This window comes from Fonsecaea multimorphosa (genome assembly GCF_000836435.1).
Source record: "Fonsecaea multimorphosa CBS 102226 unplaced genomic scaffold supercont1.15, whole genome shotgun sequence".
Taxonomy (NCBI): domain Eukaryota; kingdom Fungi; phylum Ascomycota; class Eurotiomycetes; order Chaetothyriales; family Herpotrichiellaceae; genus Fonsecaea; species Fonsecaea multimorphosa.
In genome coordinates, this window is record NW_015971649.1 from 311201 (window position 1) to 332936 (window position 21736).

The 21736-nt window shown below is 53.2% G+C and overlaps 9 protein-coding genes across 9 annotated transcripts; 5 read left to right on the forward strand and 4 right to left on the reverse strand.

Moving 5' to 3' along the window:
* Positions 1–88: 88 nt before the first annotated feature.
* Z520_07473 (uncharacterized protein) lies at positions 89–2011 on the reverse strand (the record flags this gene model as incomplete). The annotated part of the gene is made up of 1 exon (XM_016777970.1): positions 89–2011. One exon carries the CDS (start codon positions 2009–2011, stop codon positions 89–91), a length of 1923 nt encoding a protein of 640 aa, XP_016630876.1.
* Positions 2012–2522: 511 nt separating this feature from the next.
* On the forward strand, positions 2523–3814 carry Z520_07474 (uncharacterized protein; the record flags this gene model as incomplete). Its single annotated transcript, XM_016777971.1, has 2 exons — positions 2523–2794; positions 2890–3814. The coding sequence occupies 2 exons, from the start codon at positions 2523–2525 to the stop codon at positions 3812–3814; spliced, it is 1197 nt and encodes a 398-aa protein (XP_016630877.1).
* Positions 3815–4053: 239 nt separating this feature from the next.
* Positions 4054–4726, reverse strand: Z520_07475 (uncharacterized protein; the record flags this gene model as incomplete). Its single annotated transcript, XM_016777972.1, has 2 exons — positions 4054–4151; positions 4198–4726. The coding sequence occupies 2 exons, from the start codon at positions 4724–4726 to the stop codon at positions 4054–4056; spliced, it is 627 nt and encodes a 208-aa protein (XP_016630878.1).
* Positions 4727–5841: 1115 nt separating this feature from the next.
* On the forward strand, positions 5842–8406 carry Z520_07476 (uncharacterized protein; the record flags this gene model as incomplete). The annotated part of the gene is made up of 1 exon (XM_016777973.1): positions 5842–8406. The coding sequence occupies one exon, from the start codon at positions 5842–5844 to the stop codon at positions 8404–8406; it is 2565 nt and encodes an 854-aa protein (XP_016630879.1).
* A 579-nt stretch (positions 8407–8985) lies between these two features.
* Z520_07477 (uncharacterized protein) lies at positions 8986–10332 on the forward strand (the record flags this gene model as incomplete). Its single annotated transcript, XM_016777974.1, has 1 exon — positions 8986–10332. The coding sequence occupies one exon, from the start codon at positions 8986–8988 to the stop codon at positions 10330–10332; it is 1347 nt and encodes a 448-aa protein (XP_016630880.1).
* Positions 10333–10574: 242 nt separating this feature from the next.
* Z520_07478 (GTP-binding protein 1) lies at positions 10575–12033 on the reverse strand (the record flags this gene model as incomplete). The annotated part of the gene is made up of 3 exons (XM_016777975.1): positions 10575–11270; positions 11327–11648; positions 11885–12033. 3 exons carry the CDS (start codon positions 12031–12033, stop codon positions 10575–10577), a joined length of 1167 nt encoding a protein of 388 aa, XP_016630881.1.
* Positions 12034–12751: 718 nt separating this feature from the next.
* Z520_07479 (uncharacterized protein) lies at positions 12752–17210 on the forward strand (the record flags this gene model as incomplete). Its single annotated transcript, XM_016777976.1, has 2 exons — positions 12752–12967; positions 13020–17210. The coding sequence occupies 2 exons, from the start codon at positions 12752–12754 to the stop codon at positions 17208–17210; spliced, it is 4407 nt and encodes a 1468-aa protein (XP_016630882.1).
* A 313-nt stretch (positions 17211–17523) lies between these two features.
* On the forward strand, positions 17524–19914 carry Z520_07480 (uncharacterized protein; the record flags this gene model as incomplete). Its single annotated transcript, XM_016777977.1, has 1 exon — positions 17524–19914. One exon carries the CDS (start codon positions 17524–17526, stop codon positions 19912–19914), a length of 2391 nt encoding a protein of 796 aa, XP_016630883.1.
* Positions 19915–20126: 212 nt separating this feature from the next.
* On the reverse strand, positions 20127–21467 carry Z520_07481 (uncharacterized protein; the record flags this gene model as incomplete). Its single annotated transcript, XM_016777978.1, has 1 exon — positions 20127–21467. The coding sequence occupies one exon, from the start codon at positions 21465–21467 to the stop codon at positions 20127–20129; it is 1341 nt and encodes a 446-aa protein (XP_016630884.1).
* Positions 21468–21736: the final 269 nt, after the last annotated feature.

Below are 21736 nucleotides of genomic sequence, written 5' to 3' on the forward strand. Positions count from 1 at the left end.
CTCTTCTGGTATGTACGCGACCCGACTCGGATCCCGTGGCGTGACCTGGCTGTCCAAGGGAAGTGATCGACACGCACGGCGCTGGCGGCTACTTTCTCTTCTTCGCGCCCGCGTTGGCCTGGGCTCCACTCGCACTCGAGACGGGAGCTGTGGGCTTCAACTCCTTGGTGTCCTGACCCTCGAGGGGTTTCGTCGTCGTCTTGCCGCCGTCGCCCTCCTTCTTGGTTTCTCCCTCTTCCTCCTCCTCATCATCCTCGCCACCTTGCCCGAACTCGTTGACTCTCGAATAATCCACCTTGTACTTGTACTTCTGATAAAGCCAGACAAAGAAGATGACGTCGTCTCTCAGCGTGGCCAGACGGTGTAGAATCGGCATTCTGATGGTGAACGCGAACAGATCATCGATAAAGGTATTCAAGAACTTGTACATCAGGGCCTTGCTGGGCATGTGCGCGACAGATTTCAGTCTGTAGTTGATATACAGAGAAGGCACCATCATGAGGAAGCCGTAGGCGTACACCGATCCCACCAACGTCTCGATCACGAAGCTGTACCACGACTTGTGCGACTCGTAGATGAGGCTGTAGACCGCGTAGGCGAGCAGCAGCGGCACGGCGACGATGTACAAATAACGGAAGGCGATCTGGTCGTATTCTTGCGTTTGCTTTTCCTTCTCGGTCAACTTGTGTTTGTCTTCAAAGACAACCACATAGGGCAATATGTTCTTGAACTTGGAATCCGGGCCGGGTTCGCGCAGCCGCACGTCGACGGTCTTGGTGATCTTCCAGGCTTCAAGGACAATGCCAAAGCCCTGGGAGGCGAGAATCATCCACGAAGTGTTCTCCGAGTTGTCCACCAAGTACAGGAAGATGATGGCCTGCATGAACACGTTCGCCAGGATCGTCCGTACAGATGTGCCCACGTTGTCCTTCTTCTTCCGCCAGTGGGAGATGTCGTTCTTGAATGCGAGCCCCTCAAAGACCATGTGCAGGATGCTGACGACGAACGTCGTCCCTAACAGGTAAGCATTGGTATCGAGGAGGATTTCCTTGAACTTCTCGAACTCGCTGCCATCGCCACCACCGGGCATCGGTGCGCCGCTCGCCGCTTGTGCTTGGTTTTGTTTCATACCCTCGTCGACAGAAGCTAATAGGTTGTATTTCCAATTGGCCAAGTTGTACAGCTGGATGTTCAGGGGCATTTCTTTGACAGTGTCATTGAGTTCGGTCATGTGGCTGCGCAGTTGCCAGAAGGTATTGAGGAAGACGACCGGATAATACCAACCATTTTGACCGGAAGCATCGCGTTGACCGGTTGGTTCGAGGACAATATTCTTGCGCAGCGCCGGGTGCATTTGACGCCAGTTTTGCACACCCGTGTTTGGAATCACAGCAACTGTGAAGTTGGGATGGTAATAAGATGCGATCTGCACTCCCTGCGGTTCATCTGCTTCTTCTTCTCTTTCTGGCTCCTCGCTCTTCTCGAGCAAGTTCTTCAACTTGCGGGCCTTTTTCTTTGGGAGGAACTGGTTCAGCGGCTTTTTGAAGTGGGTTGCTTTGTGTGGGTCGTAGTTCGGACTTGTTGGGTCAAATTCGCTGCCAGCTAGAGCGACATAGAAATGGGCCCATAGGGTCCCGTTGTGTTGTACCTCTGTTGGTATAGCGATTTGAGTGTGCACCTCTCGGTTTTCCTCATAGTTTCCTATCCCAAAGTTCTTCTCCTCCAGAACGAGGCTCTCCTTCGGCACGCTTGACAAGGCAGGAAGAGTGTCCTGCGGAGACACATACATGCGAATGTCGACGACGCTGTTGTCTGGCCATATCGGGGCAATGTTTTGCGGGATCAAGGAATAGTTTGTAAGGGCGGCCACATCGGCTCTTTCATTGAAATCGACGTTTTGCTTGGGCGCAGCGGCACCTCCCCCAGTCTGTGACTTCGAGCCAAAGAATTGATTCACAACAAACTGCGTGAGCATGAATATGGCGATACCTTGGACAATCGTCTGGAACATCGACTACAGCTCTGTCAGGATTCGTGGTGTATCCATACCGACAAAAGGAGTCTCTCACCTTTCCCCCTTGTTCCTCCCTCGCGGCAGGGGCGCCGCTACCTCTGGACTCCGGCATCCTGAACTGTCAGAGCCTCTAGCGATAGATTTTGTGCAGGGGATTGGGCTTTTCCTTGACAAAGTGGCAGACAGGACGGACAGCCTGCGATTGGGAGGTTGGTTCGACCCGCGGTTCGGCCGGTGGGATGTGCGGACTTTCGTTGATCCGGGCGGAGAAGGGCCTTGGCATTGATAGGTGACTCGGCGAGGTCGGCTAGGTCGGTGACTTGATCTTCGGGCCAATAAACCCGCCACTTCTGACCACGACTTTTGTTCTTTCTATCAGCTCAAACCTGCGCTTTCGATTGGATTGTTCGACTCCTGCTGCTGCTGGCTGAAGATCTTCCCGAACTGGCATCGCATATGGCGTCCTAGGACGCAATGCTCGGTCCAGAGCCTCACGTAACACGCATCCATGGCAAACGGCGGCTCGGTGGGCACACCAACGCCTCAATTTCCCACACATAATGCTCCTCGAGTTTGGCTCCTGACCTCAGGAGACTCTCCAGTTGGCATCTCGATTGCCCGCCAGGTGCTTGATCACGGCGACTATGTTGTGTCCGGCATCATCCAAGCCGAGTTCGAGAATGATGGTGCCCGGAGTCAGGAGTTCAAAAGGTTCCTGTCTCAGGTTGGGCGGACACCTGGAATGAAGGAGCGTCTAAAAGTTGTAGCCCTGGATATCAGGTATGCGGTGCTGTCTCTTGCAAGTTGGTGTTATTCAACTCAAATTCTATATGCTTCTTTCCACTATGAGACAGCTGGGATTAACCCGAAGACAGGGTCGTTGGACAATGTCAGGCAGCTATCGCAGAAGCCGTGCAAACGTTTCGAAAGATCGACATCCTCTTTTGCTGTACCAGTGAAGCAATAGTTGGGACCGTCGAAGAACTTTCAGCTAGTTCCCGGACTCTGACCCTCGTGCGAGATCAGTTTGAGAAGAATTTCTTTGGCCCGATGAATATCATCAAAGCTGTCATCCCCCAGATGCGGTCACAAATGAATGGTCACATCATTGCCCTCACTGGTATTACAGGCCATCTCGGAACACCAGCATTGAGCATGTATTGTGCGTCCGGGTGGGCGTTGGAGGGCTTCTGTGACAGCATTGCTTATGAGATTGCACCGTTCAACATCAAATTGACAATTGTCCAAGCAAGCGTCGAGATCGGAATCCTAACCAACAAGATCACTTCGGCACCGCCAATGAAGGCCTACACCCGAGAATTTGGTCACACCGCTCCCATGTTTCGAGGTATCCTAGACGGCTTGTTGAATCGCCTCCCTGGGATTCGTACCCAGTATCCTCCTCCGCCGGAAACCGACATTCAGTCACCTTCGTCAGAAGCGGAGAGACAGAGCGGCCCTTACCTCCTCAGCCGTAATGAGGTAGTCAGCTTGTATCCACCTCTTAGCCATGCACATACAGAAAAATTGATTGCAGAGACTGTGCATGCGCTGACAGCCATTGGTGGTCATGAGAACCCTCCTGCCCGCCACATTGTTGGGGTTGAAGGTGTGGCTAGCGTGAAAGAGAAGCTCAAAACAGTGAGCGAGGAATTGGAGGAATTTGTGGACACCAGTGCATCAGCCGATATTGCCGCTCGACAGGGGGCCGGTGGAGCTGGGCGTGCAGCAAGTATCGTTGACGTGGACATCAAGGATCTTGAAGGTGACATTTTTGATGCTTCATTGGGGTTGAGATAGCAAAAGGATTGGTCTTCGCGCAGCCTTCGCGCAGCAGGTCTGCATTCGATTGCGGATAGACGGAAACCTTTTCCGGAATGACTTCCAAGCAATCAGGACTCAGCGTCGTCCACCTCGCTCGTATGCTCTGTCCCACTCACCCCGGTCTGCTTCGTGACGCCGTCTTGATGGAGAGCTGCTTCTAGACCGCTTCCGGCGATAATGCTCACGTTCTCGAGCTGGCGAAGGTGATTTTGATCTCACACGGTCAGATCTGTTACGCCGCGGGGACCGGGAATGGTGCTCTCTATGTCGATGGCGATCGTCGCGATGTCTTTTGTGGTGGCCGTCTCTGTGTCTATGGTGACTCCGACTCCGGCTTCTGTGTCGTCGGTCGCCATGACGGCGTCTGTATTCCTTGAGCGCATAGTGAAGCTCCTTGTCCTGATTTGGGACGGTGCCTTCGAGGCGTTCCGTGGTACTGGATTTCCCCTCATCCATAACCGAGACCCCTGCCACTCGCCCATATCCAACACCCCTGGAAGAGGCCATATCCTCGCCCGCTCCAGCCTCGCGCAGTGCATTGTCCACCTCGCGTCGAGCCCCTAGCTCATCCATGTTTGGATTGTCCCGCTGAGGCACTGGCAACCCAAGAGCGCGGGCTAGAGCATCCTCCTCGGCCTGTTTGACTCGCTGGATCTCCTCTCTTCGTTCTCTTGCAGCTTTTGCTGCAGCATCTTCATCGCCTTGTGAGTCAGCGTCCGCTTTGGCGTACCAGGTGAGATCACGGCCTTTCTGCCAGCGACCGACGGGGGCCATCAGTGAGTGGCCGAGATAATTTTCGCGGTGAGAAGAGGCTTCGACATCGGACCACTTGAAGTCTCCACGGCCGCCTCGTGACCCCTCCTTTCTGACGGTAGCTAGCAAATCCATAGTTGTACTAAGCCAAGGCCGGCAAAAGGACAAGGTGAATGTAAGGATGGAGGAGAGGTAGAGTTGAATGTCGGCGAGAACTTGAAGGGAGAGTTGGGGTTGGAAGTCCACTAGTATTCGTAGCGCAATGCTGTGTAACCACAAGTCGACACCGCCCGCGGAATATATATATTGGGGCAATTTAGACAGAACAGGTCAATAGACTCTCGTGCATTGATCGGTGGGGTGATAAGTCGCATACAGGGGTCACCAGGATATGTAGGTGGCGTCCAGGACTGCAGGATGAGACAAGGGGATGAGTCGAGCCGTGGCAGAGTTGGCCGGTCGCGTTTGCAATTCTTTCCAAATCGAAACTGTTCTGTGTTGCCAACCTCGATCAGAAAATGCAGGTGTCGGCGTGGGAATTACTCCATCGGCTAGACGGGCTCGGGCTCGGGTGGCGATGGGCGGTGGGTATGTAACTTGGTGAAGTTGAAGGGACCAAAAGAAAATGTGAGATACTCTACTGTGAGATATACTTTTTTCCAAGGCTTGTACTAGTATGAGCAGCCACTCACTACCAGGTACTCGATACTTGGTATGGGTTTGATGGTGCAGTTCAGTATTGGATGCTGGTGGCCCCTGCGCTACTCGCTACTCGCTACTCGCTACAAAATGCGTCATGTCTCCAAACTCTCAATCCCTCGCTTGGTGCAACTCATGTGCTCCGTACCACGGCAAGTATTCGATGTCCAAGCACAGCAACCTGTCAAGCTGTCAATCTGCCTTCACTTGGACTGCACTGATTGGGAATACCCCATAATTGACAGTCGCTGCTCAAGCTACATACCTCGTCTCTTTCCTCCCTTCGTCCGCAGACACGACAGTTGCTGACATCTACCGGTGAGTTGCAGGCAAGCTGAAGTGAGGCCAAGCCTACCCTTCAACCTACCTGCGCTCATGCGCCTGCGCCGTCACCCAGTTCTTGGTTCTGAACCTCCTCCGGACGAGCTCAAGCCCCTCTAGACTGAGTTAACGAGAGCACACGCGCGCTCTTGCGTGGCGATGGTGCGCTCTGCCATGCCTTAGAGTGGCTAACAAGATTTCGATTGAACACAAACGCGTTGACCAAGAGCATGGACGAAGAAATCAGGCCATTCGAGACGGTCACCATTGGTCTCGCCACCGTCGAGACAGGAGCCGAGAGGTTTATGCGAGAGGGAGTGCCCTGCCCACCCCCTCTGGCTTACTGGCGGAATAACCTGACTGCGTTGTCTCAACGCTTCAATCTCTACTTTGTCGCAACGAGAGAAACCATTGCCGTCTACAGACCTGAATTCCCCTTTCAGAAGCTTCACAGACTGCCTGCGCTGCTCATTATCCCCGCCCTGGCAAATCCCGATGCCGCTGGCTACATCGATCCCCAATTTCCCCATACCATCAACCATCTGATTGTGGGAGACTTGGGCAACGAGGAGATTCTCCTTATCGCAACCGATTCCGGCAACATTTCCGCCTATTATACCAAATCAATTCAAGAAGCCATTCGAAAAGACCCGTACCGCTTCAGCACAGATGCTCGGAGTGACTGCGTCGGTTTGTGGCCATTCTTCGAACAATGGGTTTATGAATCTGCTTGGGGCCTCGCCATCCACACCAGCGCCCGATTGATTGCCGTGTCGGCCAACACGCCTCATCACGTTGCAGACGATGATCCTTGTGCTAAAATAACGGTATTTGCTTTCGCCTTGACAAACACAGGTGATGAAGGAGGGGATGACGAGCACCAACTGTCTGACGATGATCACGAGATTTCCGAGCACGCGAAACAATCAGATTGGCAAGAATGGTTGGCAATAGGTGTTGATGCTACTGCTCCACCACGGAATAAAAACTACAAAATCACTCTCGCTGGCATCGAAGGTCATGATCAGAACATTCCCTGCATTTCCTTCGTGAATACAGATGATGACCTAGAAGGCAATTGGTTGTTGAGTACCGACATCGATGGTGACATGAAGATCTGGCAAATCTGGCAAGGTATCTGCCAGAGATCCTGGGATTTCTCTGAAAAAACCATGCGTCCAGGTCCTTACCGAAGGCGAGAGGGCGGCTGGCTTGTAGCTGCTCTCGACTCTCACGCCTTCCGGTCAGCTAGGACGATGGAGCAATTTTGCGGATACTACAAGGTACCTCAGTATCACGGACATAATGCACTGGAAAGCTACGACCTGACCAATGTTGTCCGGCTCCGCACGCCAAGCAATAGTGTCACACATTTTCTGATGTATGAAGGCATAGAGGACGACGACAATAACGAAGAAGTTCGAGAGTTGTCTGACTCCTGGTCTGACATGGACGAAGCTACCGTTGATACTGACCAGGCTGAGGCTAATGCGGGTTGGTTCCCTGACTATGGAGAAGACACTAATGATGGATTCCTAGAGGAAGACTCTGAGATCAGCAGAGAGCCCGAAGGAGTTCGTGAGTCAGGCACAAGTGAGGTTGCTTCCGTTTCTGGGTCTAATCCGAGAGCTCACAATACTGGCGACCAATCTACAACTCCTCAGAGAGATCTCCTATCGTTAGAGCATGGGCGTTTTGAAGAGAGCGATGCCCACTCTGACGAGAGCGAGGAGAGCGAGGATGATGAACTCCAATATCCTTCTAGCTCGGAAGAAGTGGACGATGCTGACCTTTCTTCTTCGAGTCGACGAAGTACCACATCACTGTCAAGTCTCGTTCACCGAAACAGCCAGGAAATTAACGTCGACGTCTTGTCTGCCTCCGATATGGATTCTCCATCGCGCAGACGGCAGCGTATTGAACCGAAAAGTCCCAAACCTTTGGTTGAGAGCAGCGCTTCGAACGTTGCGAAACCCCGCGCAAGGGCCAAACCACCGAATATACCTACACTACATTGTACCACGTCAAATTTGAGACTGATCATGACTCCAGCAGCAGACTCGCCACACGTCTTTTGTGCCAACATCCTGAGACAGGCATTGCCTCGCTCAATACAGCTTACGACTCACATCCACCTCGATAGACTCAATATGATGCTGCAGATCCCCGAGTTAGGAATCGTCGTCGTCGCTGCGCAGGTCGGCCGATGTGCGGTCTGTTCACTGACGAAGAATGAGACGACGGGAACACTGGGACTGCGAGTGAGCTGGGTGTTACCAACCAGGAAACAAGAGCTGCTGAAACGAATTCGGCCTTTTTCGCCACTGCTTGGCATAGCAGCTTCCCCGGTCCAAGGATGCTTCAAGCCAAATGAATACAAAGATCGATCCGGATCAACCGAGTCAACAGAATGGGGGAAGGACGGGCTGGTGGATGGAGTGCCCACCACGTTTGACCCTACTGTGCTTGTCGTCAATGGGCCTAAGGGCGAAGGGGACGGCTCTCAATTCTTGCATATGAACGCTGAATCTTCGGAGCGTGCGGATGGGCCTCGGACGAAGAGGAAACGTCTGTCACACAGTATCAACAAAGAGCAATCCGCGAGGATGAGGACGGAGATACGGGAGTGGGAAGTTCCACCAAAACCAGAGCCATGGCAGGCTCTGGAAAATAGTCGGAGATACAGGCTCATGCTGACATATATGGACATGACCGTTCTATCCTACGAGCTATCGCGGGGTGTGGAAAGGGAAGATATCGCATATGAGGTGTCGGCGCTCGACATGCTTGATTGACCCCTGTACCAAGGGAGTATATATACTTCTCATCTGGCCGAGAGTACACAGGATGGCAGATTCAGGCTGGAATATATTCGCTGCGTCTCACGAGGTATCGAGACTGATGCCCTCATAAAGTCCCTCAAAGCTTCCAAGCTGATGCTTATCATACATCTATTCCCCAAGATGTACTGGGTGACCAAGATATGCTGTTCTGATCCAATCCGCGGGGACGAGGCTGAGAAACTGTGATTGGTGGGGGAAAGCCGAACACATGTATGAGGTCATCTGGAGGTCGAATTCTGTATATCGTATATCAAATTGCTTCCATATTTTTCATTCTTCATCATGGTTAGTGGCGAGGGACTTTTGTACACAGTAATCTTCAACCCGAAACCTATCATCTGATTTTGAGGGTGGTCGATAAAACATCCAATCAAGCATCCACCGTTTGGGTACTACTTGGTGGCTTTCCCACCCATTGAGCACCATCTGGCTTTGAAACAGCCAAAAGCGCCATTATCGGCCAGCATCCGACTCCTCCTCAACACGCAACGTTCCCTGCGCCCTTGGAAACGACACCTCGGCATAGTCAACATGGCCGAGCGCCAGCAGAAAAAGTCGATAGTCATTGTCGGCGGTGGTATCATTGGCTGCTCGACCGCTTATTTCCTTACCCGCCATCCAAAATACAATCCAGACTTGCACTCAATCCATCTTCTCGAGGCTACAGGGATCGCCAGTGGCGCTTCAGGGAAGGCTGGTGGTCTGCTGGCTTTGTGGGCGTATCCATCGTGCCTGGTGCCACTCAGTTTCAAGTTACATTCCGAACTCGCAAAGGAACACGGGGGTGAGCAGAGATGGGGTTACAGAGGTGTGGGTGTCGGCCAGGTCGACTTGAAAGGGCGCCATGTCAGTAGCCAGGCGAAGGTACTGGCTCAGCACGGACCTGTGGATGGCGAGGTAATGACTGGGAATGGGACGACGCATCGGCAAGGTGAGGATATCAGAGGAGTGCACCGACCTGATGTCGCCAGCCATGGCAACGTCGATCCCACTCGCGTCAGTCTCCAGAAGCGGAGCAAGGAATCATACAACAATCTACGGAGTATGGGGCTTCCGGATGATCTCGACTGGGTAGCGGAAGAATGTATCATGGGATACGACTCGATGGGATCGCCCAGGGATACCGCGCAGGTCCATCCGTATCAGTTTACCACGTCGATGGCGAAGCTTGCAGAGGAAAAGGGCGCCAGGGTCATTTTGGGCAGCGTCAGCAAGATCGAGCCTGCCTCTAGCAAAGAAGGAGGCGAGCATAAAATCAAATACACCGACACCTCAACACACGAGGAGAAATCCCTCCTCGCCACAGATGTCATCATCACCGCCGGGCCGTGGACCAAGACCGTCTGGCCCGGGTCCCCGATCGGCGCATTGCGCGCCCACAGCGTGACCATCCGGCCCTCAAGACCAGTCAGCGCATACTGCCTCTTCACATCCCTATCTTTGCCCAAGAACTTCAAGGAAGGCACAAAATCCCGCGCTGCTCACGTCACGCCGGAGATGTACGCGCGGCCGAACAATGAACTCTACGCGTGCGGCGAGGGGGATCACCTTGTGCCCCTGCCCAAGTCTACGGCTGATGTCCAGGTCGATGATAGCCGATGTCAGGACATTGTGGATTACTGCGCGAGTATCTCGGATGAGATGCGCGATGGAAACGTGCTGGTTCGCCAGGCGTGTTACCTCCCGCAAGTTGAGACCGGTGGTGGACCACTGGTGGGCGAGACGGGTGTCAGGGGTGTGTATATGGCCGCGGGACATACCTGTTGGGGAATCCAGAATGGGCCTGGCACGGGCAAGTTAATGAGTGAGTTTGTGTTTGATGGGAAGGCGGTGAGTGCCAATGTGAGTAGTTTGGATCCTAGGAGGGTGCTGAGATGAAGAGATGGAGAAGGCCGGGAAAGGGAGTTTAGAAGGATCAGGTAGAAGTGGTAGCGTTCCGCGAAGACCAACGGGAGAACGGTGTCCGAGGCCTTTTTGAAGTTGTGGAGGCAGATATTAACCTCATGTAGAGATGTCCACATGGTAGTGATTCTCCTGCCGCTGTATTGCAATGGAACACCACAATGCCTGTCTCTGCAATCAATTCATCGCTTCAACACCAAGCCATGAGCAACACAACCTCAGGCTTTCCACGCACTCACCACCTGCACCACATCCTCATCCGCAACCACATGCCCCAGCCCGACTCTCTGCGGGATATGTTTCGCCGAGGCGCCCCAGACGAGCGCATACTTGAACGTCTCCTTCAGCGTGCGATGGATCTGGTCACAGACATCCTCGATCGTACTACCACTCCTCACAATCAGCGCCTCCCCAAAGTCCGGATCCACGGCCTGTCGCTTCGTGTAGATGCGCATGAGGCGCAACTCCTGCCAACACCTTTCCACCACGTCCTGCACGCCCAGGTCCAGTTCGCACGACATGACGACCGTGTGCGGCTCGCGGGCCAACTCGTCCAGATACTCGACCGTGACGCTGTCGATCTTGTTGTATACGTACAGACAGCGGATGTACTTGCGGTGGTCCTTCATGATCACATCAATGAAATCGTCCACGGTGGCGTTTTCGTCGCGCACGAGTACTTCGCAGTTCAGGAGCTTGTAGTCACGTAGGATGTTGTACAGCATCTTTTCGTCCAGGTATTTGGGGGGCGATTGGAAGGTGATTTTCATGCCCCCGGCCTTTTTGGCCTTGAGGTAGATGTTGGGTGGGTCGCGGTTGAGGCGGATCCCGACGGCTTCGAGCTCGGCTTCGAGCAAGGCGCGCTGTTCGGCGCGCTTTGTCGCGTCCAGAACCATTAGGATTAGGTCGGATGTCTGAATACTTCAGGTCAACGATACTTGTAAATGGATTGGAGGCTTCTGAGTCGTACCTTTGCCGCACTGATGACCTGTCGTCCTCTTCCTTTCCCCTCCGAGGCACCTTCGATGATACCAGGCAAATCCAGAATCTGGATCTCCGCACCCCCATACTCGAGCACGCCGGGGATGGCGGTAAGTGTGGTGAAGGAGTATGCCGCCACCTCGGACTTGGTCTTGGTGATCTTGGATAGAAACGTCGATTTACCCACGGACGGGAAGCCGACCAGGGCTATTCGAGCATCGCCGGATTTGGAGACATCGAAACCTGTACCGCCGCCGGAGCCGGCACCGGGTCCTGGCTCGAGGAGTTGTGCTCGCAGTCGAGCGAGTTTGCTGGCCGATAAATGTCAGTCATTGTTTTTGAACGCAACCAGAATATGGAAAAGGGGTAAGGCTGAAGACTGGGCCAATCCGTCCCCCGACAACAAATATCAGATGTGCTTGTGCTTGTGCCTGAAATTCTGCGTCCATTCGGCACATTCATGCTCTTATATCTCTTCGACATGAACTAATCCTGAGCCATGGGGCAAAGGCTCTGCTCAAACATGCAGACCAACACATACAGTCACGTGAAAGCACGTGCACAGGTGCTACTCTTCGTCTTCACAATCTTGTCTTTCTTTTGTTCCGTCTTCCTTTTGGTGGGTGCTTCGTCTTCAAGAATCAAGAACACGAGACCTACCCTTTCAATAAACCAAGGTGATACTCTGAGATTCATTCAGTCAGAGCGCATACCCGCAGATCCTCAAACCGTTTCAGCACGAACCTGTGGCTTTGTTTTCTGCAACCCTATCAGCACTGGAATAGGCGATCTATGGCAAGTTGCAGAAACCCACTCTGAGTCCGGGCCATCTCGGCCTCGATCCTGTAGCGAGAGTCAGATCCGAGACGGCAATGCGCAAGATACAATGACCCACTCCTTGATTTTCTCCGTGATGTTGACCATCTTGACGGTGGGAATCCGGTCAACCTGTCGAACAGTGTCGTAACCACAAGCCGGCCCAGGGAAGTCTTGAAGCTGTACAAAGAAAGAGTAACACTGTCCGTTTGGCGAGACAGATACGCCTTGTCCCGACGTGTCCCAAAGAGTGACAGAGACTCAGTTGGTGGGAGACACCCAACGACCAAGTTGAAGATCAAGATTCGGCATATCGGAACAAGGTAATTCCGCCCCGTGGATTGCTTGGCTGTTGAGCCTTGCGTCGTGACTCAAGACACCGGGCTTTCAACCACATCTTCTTCTCCATTTTTCCAACAACCACAACAACCAAACCACGACGATGAGAACGAGAAAGATGTTGTAGGTGGTTGCAGCTGTCGCTGCGGCTACCAGGCAAACGCTCCAGAGGAGCCACGTGCCAAGACTTGTGCGGCAAAAGACTGAACACCAAGCGGGTCTCCAGGTCCCTACGGGGATCTGAAGTGAATTCTTCATCATGCCGGCGAAAAAGAAAGGGAAAGCTCCCCAGGTGCCTGTGCCCGCGCCTCAACCACAGACACCCACGACGCCGCCTCCACTTGAACAATCTCAGCGCAACTTCGAAGAAGAACTCGACGGCTATCCAGAAGTCCAGTGTAACGAGTTCCTTGCTACAAAAGCAATCTATCCTGACGAGTTTCAGCGCATCCGGGGCAGGAAAGATGCGTGGAAGGTAACGAGTTCCTGCCACACCCTTAACACGACGCTTTTTGACACAGCGGCAGACTCAAGAGAACTTAGCTTTTCAAGTTCGGGTCTCACCTCTCGAAAGTCGCGATTATTTCGTCAAACTCATCTTCGAGTTTCCACGCGACTATCCGAAGGTGCTCCCAAAGATCAATATTGTCGAGATTGGGCCCAAAGACCCTGACCTCAAAAAGCAAATCGAGCACATTGTTGCTACCAACCTGAAACAGAACCAAGGAAGCGAGATAGTCTACGTGGTCAACACTGCCATCATGGACTTCCTTGACCAGACCGTCTCAGACAAGGCTGCCAAGAAAACGGAGCTCAGCCTCGAAGAAGAACGTGCCGCCAAAGAAGCTTTAGCTAAGAAGCATCTCCAGGAGAAAGAAGAAAGCGCGCGCAGACAACAGGCAGAAGAAGCAGAGGAGAAAGAAAAGTTACTGTATTCGCAGGTCGAAAGTGAGAAACAACGTCGCCAGAAATCCAATCTTTCTCGCACAGCCACTGGGGAAGATGGGGCGGTGCTCTACGACGCACCCGAAGAACAGACCCGTTTTGACCAGACCATGACCTGCAAAGACACAGTCACAAACACACCGTTCAAATTCAAGGCAGTTTCAGGCAGGGTCGTCATCCTCAGAAGGAAAGACAAGAAAATCACTATCGTTTCCCCTCGAGTGGATACTGAACGTGTTCAAGCTCCGCAGCTCCTCCTCAAGGATATCTACATCGCCGAGACTGCAAATACAACGGCTCAGATGCAGAAATGTATGGAGATCGTTGAAGAGGACCTGGAGTTCTCAAAGGAACATCATCACGAGAATGTCGTCGACCTGATCAACTACAAGATTGAGCACATTACCCTTGAGGATGGCACAGGCCAGTGGACCCTAGCTATTCTCTCTGAATTTGCTGATAAAGGCTCTCTCGATGATCTTCTCGAGCTTTCGGGACCGCTCACTCCAGCCAAAGTCCGCACTTGGACTCGAGAACTCGTCGATGCTCTGGTCTTCTTCGATAAACATGGCTATGTCCATCCTGCGGTGCATGCTGGAAATGTCATGCTTTTCATGTCGCCAAAGAGAGGGGTTACAGTCAAGTTGTCCGACGGTTACGGAACAAAACTTCGAGATCTTGTTGATTCCGTCCGAGACAAGTCTGGTACAAAGACAGATGAGCTGCCTCTTTGGATCGCTCCCGAACTCAACAACGAAATGCCGGCACGAACAAACAAGACCTGCATATGGGATCTCGGCGTGATCGTGATGCAGATGGCTTTAGGCAAAGGAGTCAAATCCAAATACACATCTCCTGCAGATGTGCTCGAAGATGTCGATTTCGAATCTAGTGCTCAAGGACTTCTGCAAGAAATGTTTCGTTCCAATCCGAACCGTCGCCCTTCAGCGTTTCATCTCTCAAGCAAAAAGATCTTCTTCGAGGAGAATGACAATCTCTTCCGGACACAGTCCCGAACTCTTCTCAACACTCCAGGACGCGTGAGACGTTACAGTGACAGACCTGGGAATTCCAGGTATCGAAATGAATGGGAGGAGTCTGCTGTACTTGGACAAGGTGGCTACGGCAAAGTCGTGCGTGCCAGAAACAAACTGGACGGCCAGTTTTATGCTGTCAAGGAGATCAAGAGCGAGTCGATAAAGGAACTAGAAAACATTTTACGAGAGGTCGCCCTGCTTGCGAAGCTCAACCATCCGAATATCGTCAGGTACTACAACGCCTGGTACGAGAGCGCACACGAACAAGTAGAAGAACCACCTCAGCGAGCAGTCCCTTCCAGATCTATTCCTCAAACGGCGCCACTAAGTCTGGGTCATGATTTTATGGAACCATCTGTCTATCGAAATCAGGGTGCGGAATATAGCGACTCTGACGATGGTGGGCTGTTTGCTTATCAAGATCCACCTTCTATTGACGCAGACGACGGCTTTGATGACGACCCATTTGAAAGTGATCCAGAACCAGAGAGAGAGGAGGAGAAGCAAGGAATAACCGATCCTTTCGAGCGTTCAGACGCGCCAGAGCCTGGATCCCCACAAGGTGTAAAATTGTTCGAAAGCCAGGACTCACCACAAGTGCCTTCAAGTCCTGCTCGGTCACGCTCGCTGATACACGATGAACCATCCGTACTGTATATCCAGATGGAACTATGCGACGGCCGCACATTGCGCGATCGAATCAACGGAGGTCTGCCAAAAGATGTCGATGCTGGCTGGCGATTGTTTCGGCGCATACTCGAGGGATTAGCCTACATACACAGCCACGGTGTTGTGCACAGAGATCTTAAACCCGAGAATATCTTTCTCGACTCACACGATACTCCCAAGATTGGCGACTTTGGACTTGCCGGCTACGGACAAGCAACCTCTAAGGCAGACCTCTCCAGGTCAAGGCCAGCTATGGTCACTGTATCGTACCACATTGGGACTGCAGGCTACATGCCTCCTGAGCTTGAACGGACGGGAAGCAGCTATGATTCACGCGCGGACATGTACTCCCTCGGAGTCACGTTCTTCGAAATGTGTTTCTCATTCAGCACCAAGAGCGAAAGAAGTATCTACTTGCAAGGCAGGCTCAAAGAAAACCCACCACGCTTACCCCAGCTCTTCAAGGAAGAAAGCCACCAGAAACAAGGTGACATTATTGCGCGGCTGATCGACCATGATCAAACTCAGAGACCAACTGCTTCGATGCTACTTGACAGCGGCGTGATCCCCGAGCCACTGGAAGATGAAAAGTTTCAACGCTACATTGACAGGATGGCGGCAGAAAATCCTGGTGAATACCAAGCGCTGATCACGAAGCTATTCGCAAACCCAAACAGCCCCGTTGCAAGTCTTGCCTGGGAGGACAAGTCGACAATCAGCACAGCCTCTGTCGACTCGATGCTTTGGATATCTACTTGCGATCAGCTGAAATCCATCTTTCGACGACATGGCGCAGTGGAAGTCGGTCGGCAAAGTATCTTCCCAAAAGCCGAGTTCTACCCACATGCCGCCACTTTTCTCGATTCTTCAGGCTTGGTCGTCCAGCTACCATATGATCTTACTCTCCCTTTCGCTCGCACGCTTGGACAAAGTCCTCCTAATTACAGCAAGACCTACTGCTTTGGTACCGTGTATCGAGCTGCTGCACCAGGTTCACAGCCAAGACAATTCCCTGAAGTTGACTTCGACCTCATATCTAACAGTGCAAAAGACTTGCCTTTGAAAGAAGCCGAGGTGATGAAGGTGCTTGACGAGGTTCTTACCGAGTTCCCTGCTCTGGCCGCACGCTGCTGGACAATCTACCTTAATCATGCTGATCTGCTCGACCTCATCCTCGACTTCTGTCGAATCAAACCAGTTGAGGCACACGATGTCAAACGGGCTCTATCACACCTCAACACTCAGGGACATGGATGGACACAAATTCGTGAGGAACTTCGCAGCCCTGCCATCAACATCGCCGAGACGTCTGTGAGCGACCTCAAGCGATTCAATTTCGACGGCGACTTGGAAAAAGTCCGCACGAAGCTGTCCAAGCTTTTCGGGGACTCGGACCATTTCAGCAAGGCGTTGCCCCTTTTGGGCCGCCTGGATGAGGTGACGAAGTACCTCCAGCGCATGAATGTCCGAACCCAGATCCTCATCGCGCCACTCAGCAACAACTCGGAGTATCTTTACCGGCGGTCGCTGCTCTTCCAGTGCGCAGACAGCGCTTCTCGGAAAGTCCTGGCGGTCGGTGGGCGGTACGACGCCCTGGTCCAAGAGTATCAGACCAAGTCTGATAAGGGGAATACCCGTGCGGCGGGGTTCCGCCTCAACATACTGGACCTAATCGGCTACGTTCGGGGCCAGATCTCCGCCCAGGCAAGCAAGTCGTCCAAGACGACAGCGAGCGCCGCGGCGGAGTCGAAGGCTGTGGCTAGGAGATGTGATATCCTGGTCACGAGCTTCGACTCCAATGCGTTGAAGAATTCGTGCCTGGAAGTCTTGTCGTCTCTGTGGGCCGCCGGGCTCAGTGCCGAGCTCTCCGAGGAGTTCCACTCCTTGGAGGAGCTGGAGATGGGCTACGGCAGCCAGAATGCCGGAGGATACTGGCTGGTGATTGTGAGGGGAGGGGCCCTTGGGGAGAGGACCTTGAAGGTCCGGGGTCCCTCTCGCTCGGAAGATGAGGTCAAGGCTGTGGAGTTGGTGAGCTTTTTGCGCCTGAAAATGGCAAAGAGTAGATAGTTTGGAGACGAGTGTCTCTCTTTTTTGTGCTTTGAACAATGAAGATACCCCAAATTCGCACCTTTGGCTGTCCTGTTTGTGTGAGGTGAGAGAAGTCTCATGCAATGGCCCACTGCACTGTCACTCTAAAAGTCGTGTGCTCCGCAGCAGTGATATACTAGTAGGGCTGCGCAGAAGTCGTCCAGCCGCCGTTCCCCTGACATGGCTATCGATAATGTTTCCTCGAGGCCACATGTCCCCACACGAAATGTCCCCCCAGACCAAAACCAAATGGCGAGTTGATGTGAGGTCTTCGAAGTAGCAATCAGGCAGGATGTTGAGCTATGCGAGCTGGCCTGTGGCTCTCCGGGGACTTAGTCTCTCCATTTTTACTCTTCTCTCACTTTATTCCTTGACTGCGCACGCTTCGAACGATACCTTGCTATGGGGTCCTTACCGGCCAAACCTCTACTTTGGAGTCCGACCACGAGTCCCCAATAGCCTGTTGACCGGCCTGCTATGGGCCAACACTGACAACTATGGCACTGCCCAGCTCAATTTCCGTCACACCTGCGAGCAGAACGAGGGAATGGCGGGTTACGGTTGGGAAGAGTATGATGTTCGAAATGGCGGAAGACAAGTCATACGCGACACGGGGAACAAGATTGATTTGACTATTGATTTTGTCAAAACTCCCGGCGGACAACACGGCGGGAATTGGGCTGCGAGGATAAAGGGCACTCCAAGAGAAGACGCGCCTGCGACACTGGTCACAACCTTGATCTTCTATGCAGGCATGGAGGGACTGGGTGAGCTTGCATTCACGAACACGGACGAGGAAGATGGAGTGGTGGCCTTGCATGGCGAGACAAGCGAGCTTGGGCAGTTCGATTTGACCTTTGAGGATTCGTCGGAGAATCTCTTGCCATACAAAACACACCCTTCTTGGGATTCCAAACCACTCGACAGGCCGGTTCTGTGCAGCCTGCAGTTACCACCGGATGCCATCTGGCAAGCCAAGAACATTGTTTTCGCGAGCATGAGGTCTGAGATCGATGGTCTCGTACAGCAGTATGGACAAGAGAACATGCCACCTCCGTGGCAGGCTTTTTCCATCCAACAACAGCCCGGTCCGGGGAATTTTCACATGGTTCAGAAGTTGTTTGTCGGCGCTTTTGAGACCGACATTCAGTTCAAATCAGTCTCTGGCCCGTCAGCATCTTCAGGATCTCTCTCGAAATCCATCTCGGATTCCTCAACTGAATTCCAAAAGAAGTTCAAAGAGGTCTTCAAGCCATTGGCGCCTTTCACCAAACCTGCCTACACTGATTTCTCCGCATCCATGTTCTCCAATCTGTTCGGCGGAATTGGATACTTCTATGGGGATTCCCTAGTCGACAGATCTTATGCTCCAGAATATGACGAGGATAATGAAGGATTCTGGGAGGAGACTGCGGCTGCACGAGCACGAGCGGAGATTGTCAAGGATCCTCCCGCCGAGCTCTTCACCAGCGTTCCCTCTAGACCTTTCTTCCCACGCGGGTTCTTATGGGATGAGGGTTTCCACCTCATCCCAATCGCGGATTGGGATCTCGACGTTACGGTCGACATTGTCAAGTCATGGTTCAACCTCATGGACCAGGACGGTTGGATTGCTCGCGAGCAGATTCTCGGCGCCGAAGCACGTAGCAAGGTGCCTCCGGAATTCCAAGTCCAATACCCGCACTACGCCAACCCACCCACGCTCTTCCTCATCATCGACCTTTTGATGGACAAAGTGTCGAGTCCCGCACATGCTACGTCCAAGGCACACATCGAAAGCGAGCTCCGAAACTTATACCCCTTGCTCAAACGCCAGTACTACTGGTTCCGCCGCACCCAATTTGGAGACATCAAATCGTACGACCGTGAAGCCTTCTCCACCAAAGAAGCATACCGCTGGCGCGGACGGACACCACAACATATCCTCCCTTCTGGCCTTGACGACTACCCGCGCCCGCAACCTCCTCATCCAGGCGAACTTCACACCGACTTGATCTCCTGGGTGGGCCTGATGTCGCGCGTTCTCGTGCGGCTTTCCACTCTGTTGTCGGAAGCCGACGACATTCCCGACTTCACGTCGCAACACAAAGCCATCCTCCGCAACATCGACGACCTGCACTGGTCATCGGAACATAAATGCTACTGTGACGCCACGATCGACGACTACGAAGACTCCGTCCACGTCTGCCACAAGGGCTACATTTCGCTATTCCCCTTCATGACCGGCCTATTGCCGCCCACCCACCCGCACTTGCCCGACGTGCTCGACCTGATCTCTTCACCCTCAGAACTATGGTCCCCCCATGGTATCCGCTCGCTCTCCAAATCCGACCCCTTCTACGGCACGGACGAAAATTACTGGCGCTCCCCAATCTGGGTCAACATGAACTACCTCATCTTGAAATCCCTCCTCGACACCATCCAATCCACCGACCCGGCACCTCCCGCCAAGATGAAATCCCAGGCAACAAAGATCTACACCGAGCTGCGCAAGAACCTGGTCGAGACCGTGTTTGGCGAGTGGCAGCGCACGGGGTTCGCCTGGGAGCAGTATAACCCGGAAACGGGCGAGGGGCAGCGCACGCAGCATTTCACAGGGTGGACGAGTTTGGTCGTCGTCATTATGAGGATGCCAGACCTGAGCGGCGGGAGCGGTGGAGGGATCCAGCATGGCGAACTGTGAAAGATACTTCCCCTCGTAGTTAGTGATTATATGGTGTCTAAGACGTCAAGTTTTTTGAAAAAGAAATCTGCTTTGGGCAGGGATGACAGGTCAATAAAAAGCGTGAATGCAGCAAGATAAATAAAAATCCAGTAGAAAATGGCTGTTGCGAGCGTTTCGCATCAAAAGAATCTCTCCATTTTCCTTGGTAGTGGTCATCCTACTAGGTGGTTTCAATCTTCGTCGTCATCGCTACCGTATGCGACAAGCGGCCCAGCTGATGCGGCAGGCTTTGAAACTCCGTTGTTGGAGCCTGTGCTCGAGGTATATCCCTTGAGAGCCGCCAGCGTTGAGCCCGACAAGATGCCGTTATTCCCCCAGGCTTGGTGACCGTTACCATCCTCCCGGCCTGCTTGCGGCGGTTCATGCTCTTCCGGGGCCGCAGTATGTGCTTCTTCGGTGGACGGCGGCCCCTGCAGGTGCTCAGCGCCAGACTCGGTGCCAGGAGGAGGCTCAAGCAAGCCTCTCTCGCCCAACTTCTGCCCCTCCAGCTCCCTCTGCTGCTGTTGCGTGAACCAAATCTCCTCGGGCGCCTCATACCCTTCCAGCCCATAACTGCTCTCGATGCGCCTTTGGTCCCTCTCTTCTCTCGTCTCGCGTCCTTCAATCTCCCTTACGGCTCTCTCGCCCAGTGCCCGCCGGACGGCCTCGGCCGCTTGCTCTTCGATCCTGGCGGCCTCTCTTTTTTGAGAGAGCGGGTTTGGATCCACCGTGGCCCATCGAACGTTCAATATCTCATTGTGGTCCAGCGCTTGGTGTGCCATTGCCTCCTTCGCAAACTGACTGTTCGCCTCGTTGACGTACGTGACGAACGCGACGCCCCGGCCTGTGAGGACGCGAATGCGTTCAATCTCCCCCCACTCTTGGAAGTGCCGGGCCACGACTTCTTCGATGTCGTCCGACACGTGGATCCTCCCGACGTACAACGTGCGATTCTGCCTCATGAAACTTCCCACGCCGCCCATGTCGTCTCGATAGTCGCTGTGTTTGTCCCGTCCAAAACAGTCAACGTTCGGGTTGAACACGTCGTATATCGTGGGTAGGCGGTGGAGGTATTGACATTCGTGACCCTTGGGACACAGTCCTCGCGCAAAGAACAGACAGAAATAACTACCCGGTGTCCTGTCCGCCGCCGTCCACCCGGAGTCGTTGCGGATATTGCACCGCGAAGGCGCAGCATGATTCGACAAGTAGGCATCCTCGCGATCACCGCCGGACCATTTGTTGTACCAGATGTTGAACACCGTCCCAGTCTGCGGAGGAGGCTCGGATTTTATCGTCGAGGGGTCGACTTGGGGCCGCGCAGGCCGGCGCTTGCGGCGAATCAGTTTTGTCTTTTTGGCGGGAGGCTCCTCGTTCGAGGTCGCGGCGAGAGAAGTTTCATTATTTGTCGTTGTGAGAGCGGTGCTGGTTGAGTCGGTGGTGGCGAGCTCTGCTTCGGCTGGGGATGCGGAACGTTTTCGAGAAGGAGAGGGAGATGTCAGTGTCGTGCGGGCTTGAACGACTTCAGCCATTATCTATGGCTCTTCACGGCAGTTGGTTTTGTTCAGGATGTGAGAAATTAAGAGGTGTGCTGGATCTCGAAAGTTGAATCTCAAATGCGCAGCCGACGCAATTGCAGTTGCAGGTGAAATTTCGTTTCGCATCTTGCTTACATGATCAACCCTACGAATTCTGCGGAGCACTAAGCATTTCAAGCGCATTTTGCCATCTTGTCGTGCTGTATTAAATTTTGGCACTGTTCGGAATCAGAAAGACATAATCCTGTTCGTCCTTTCGATCA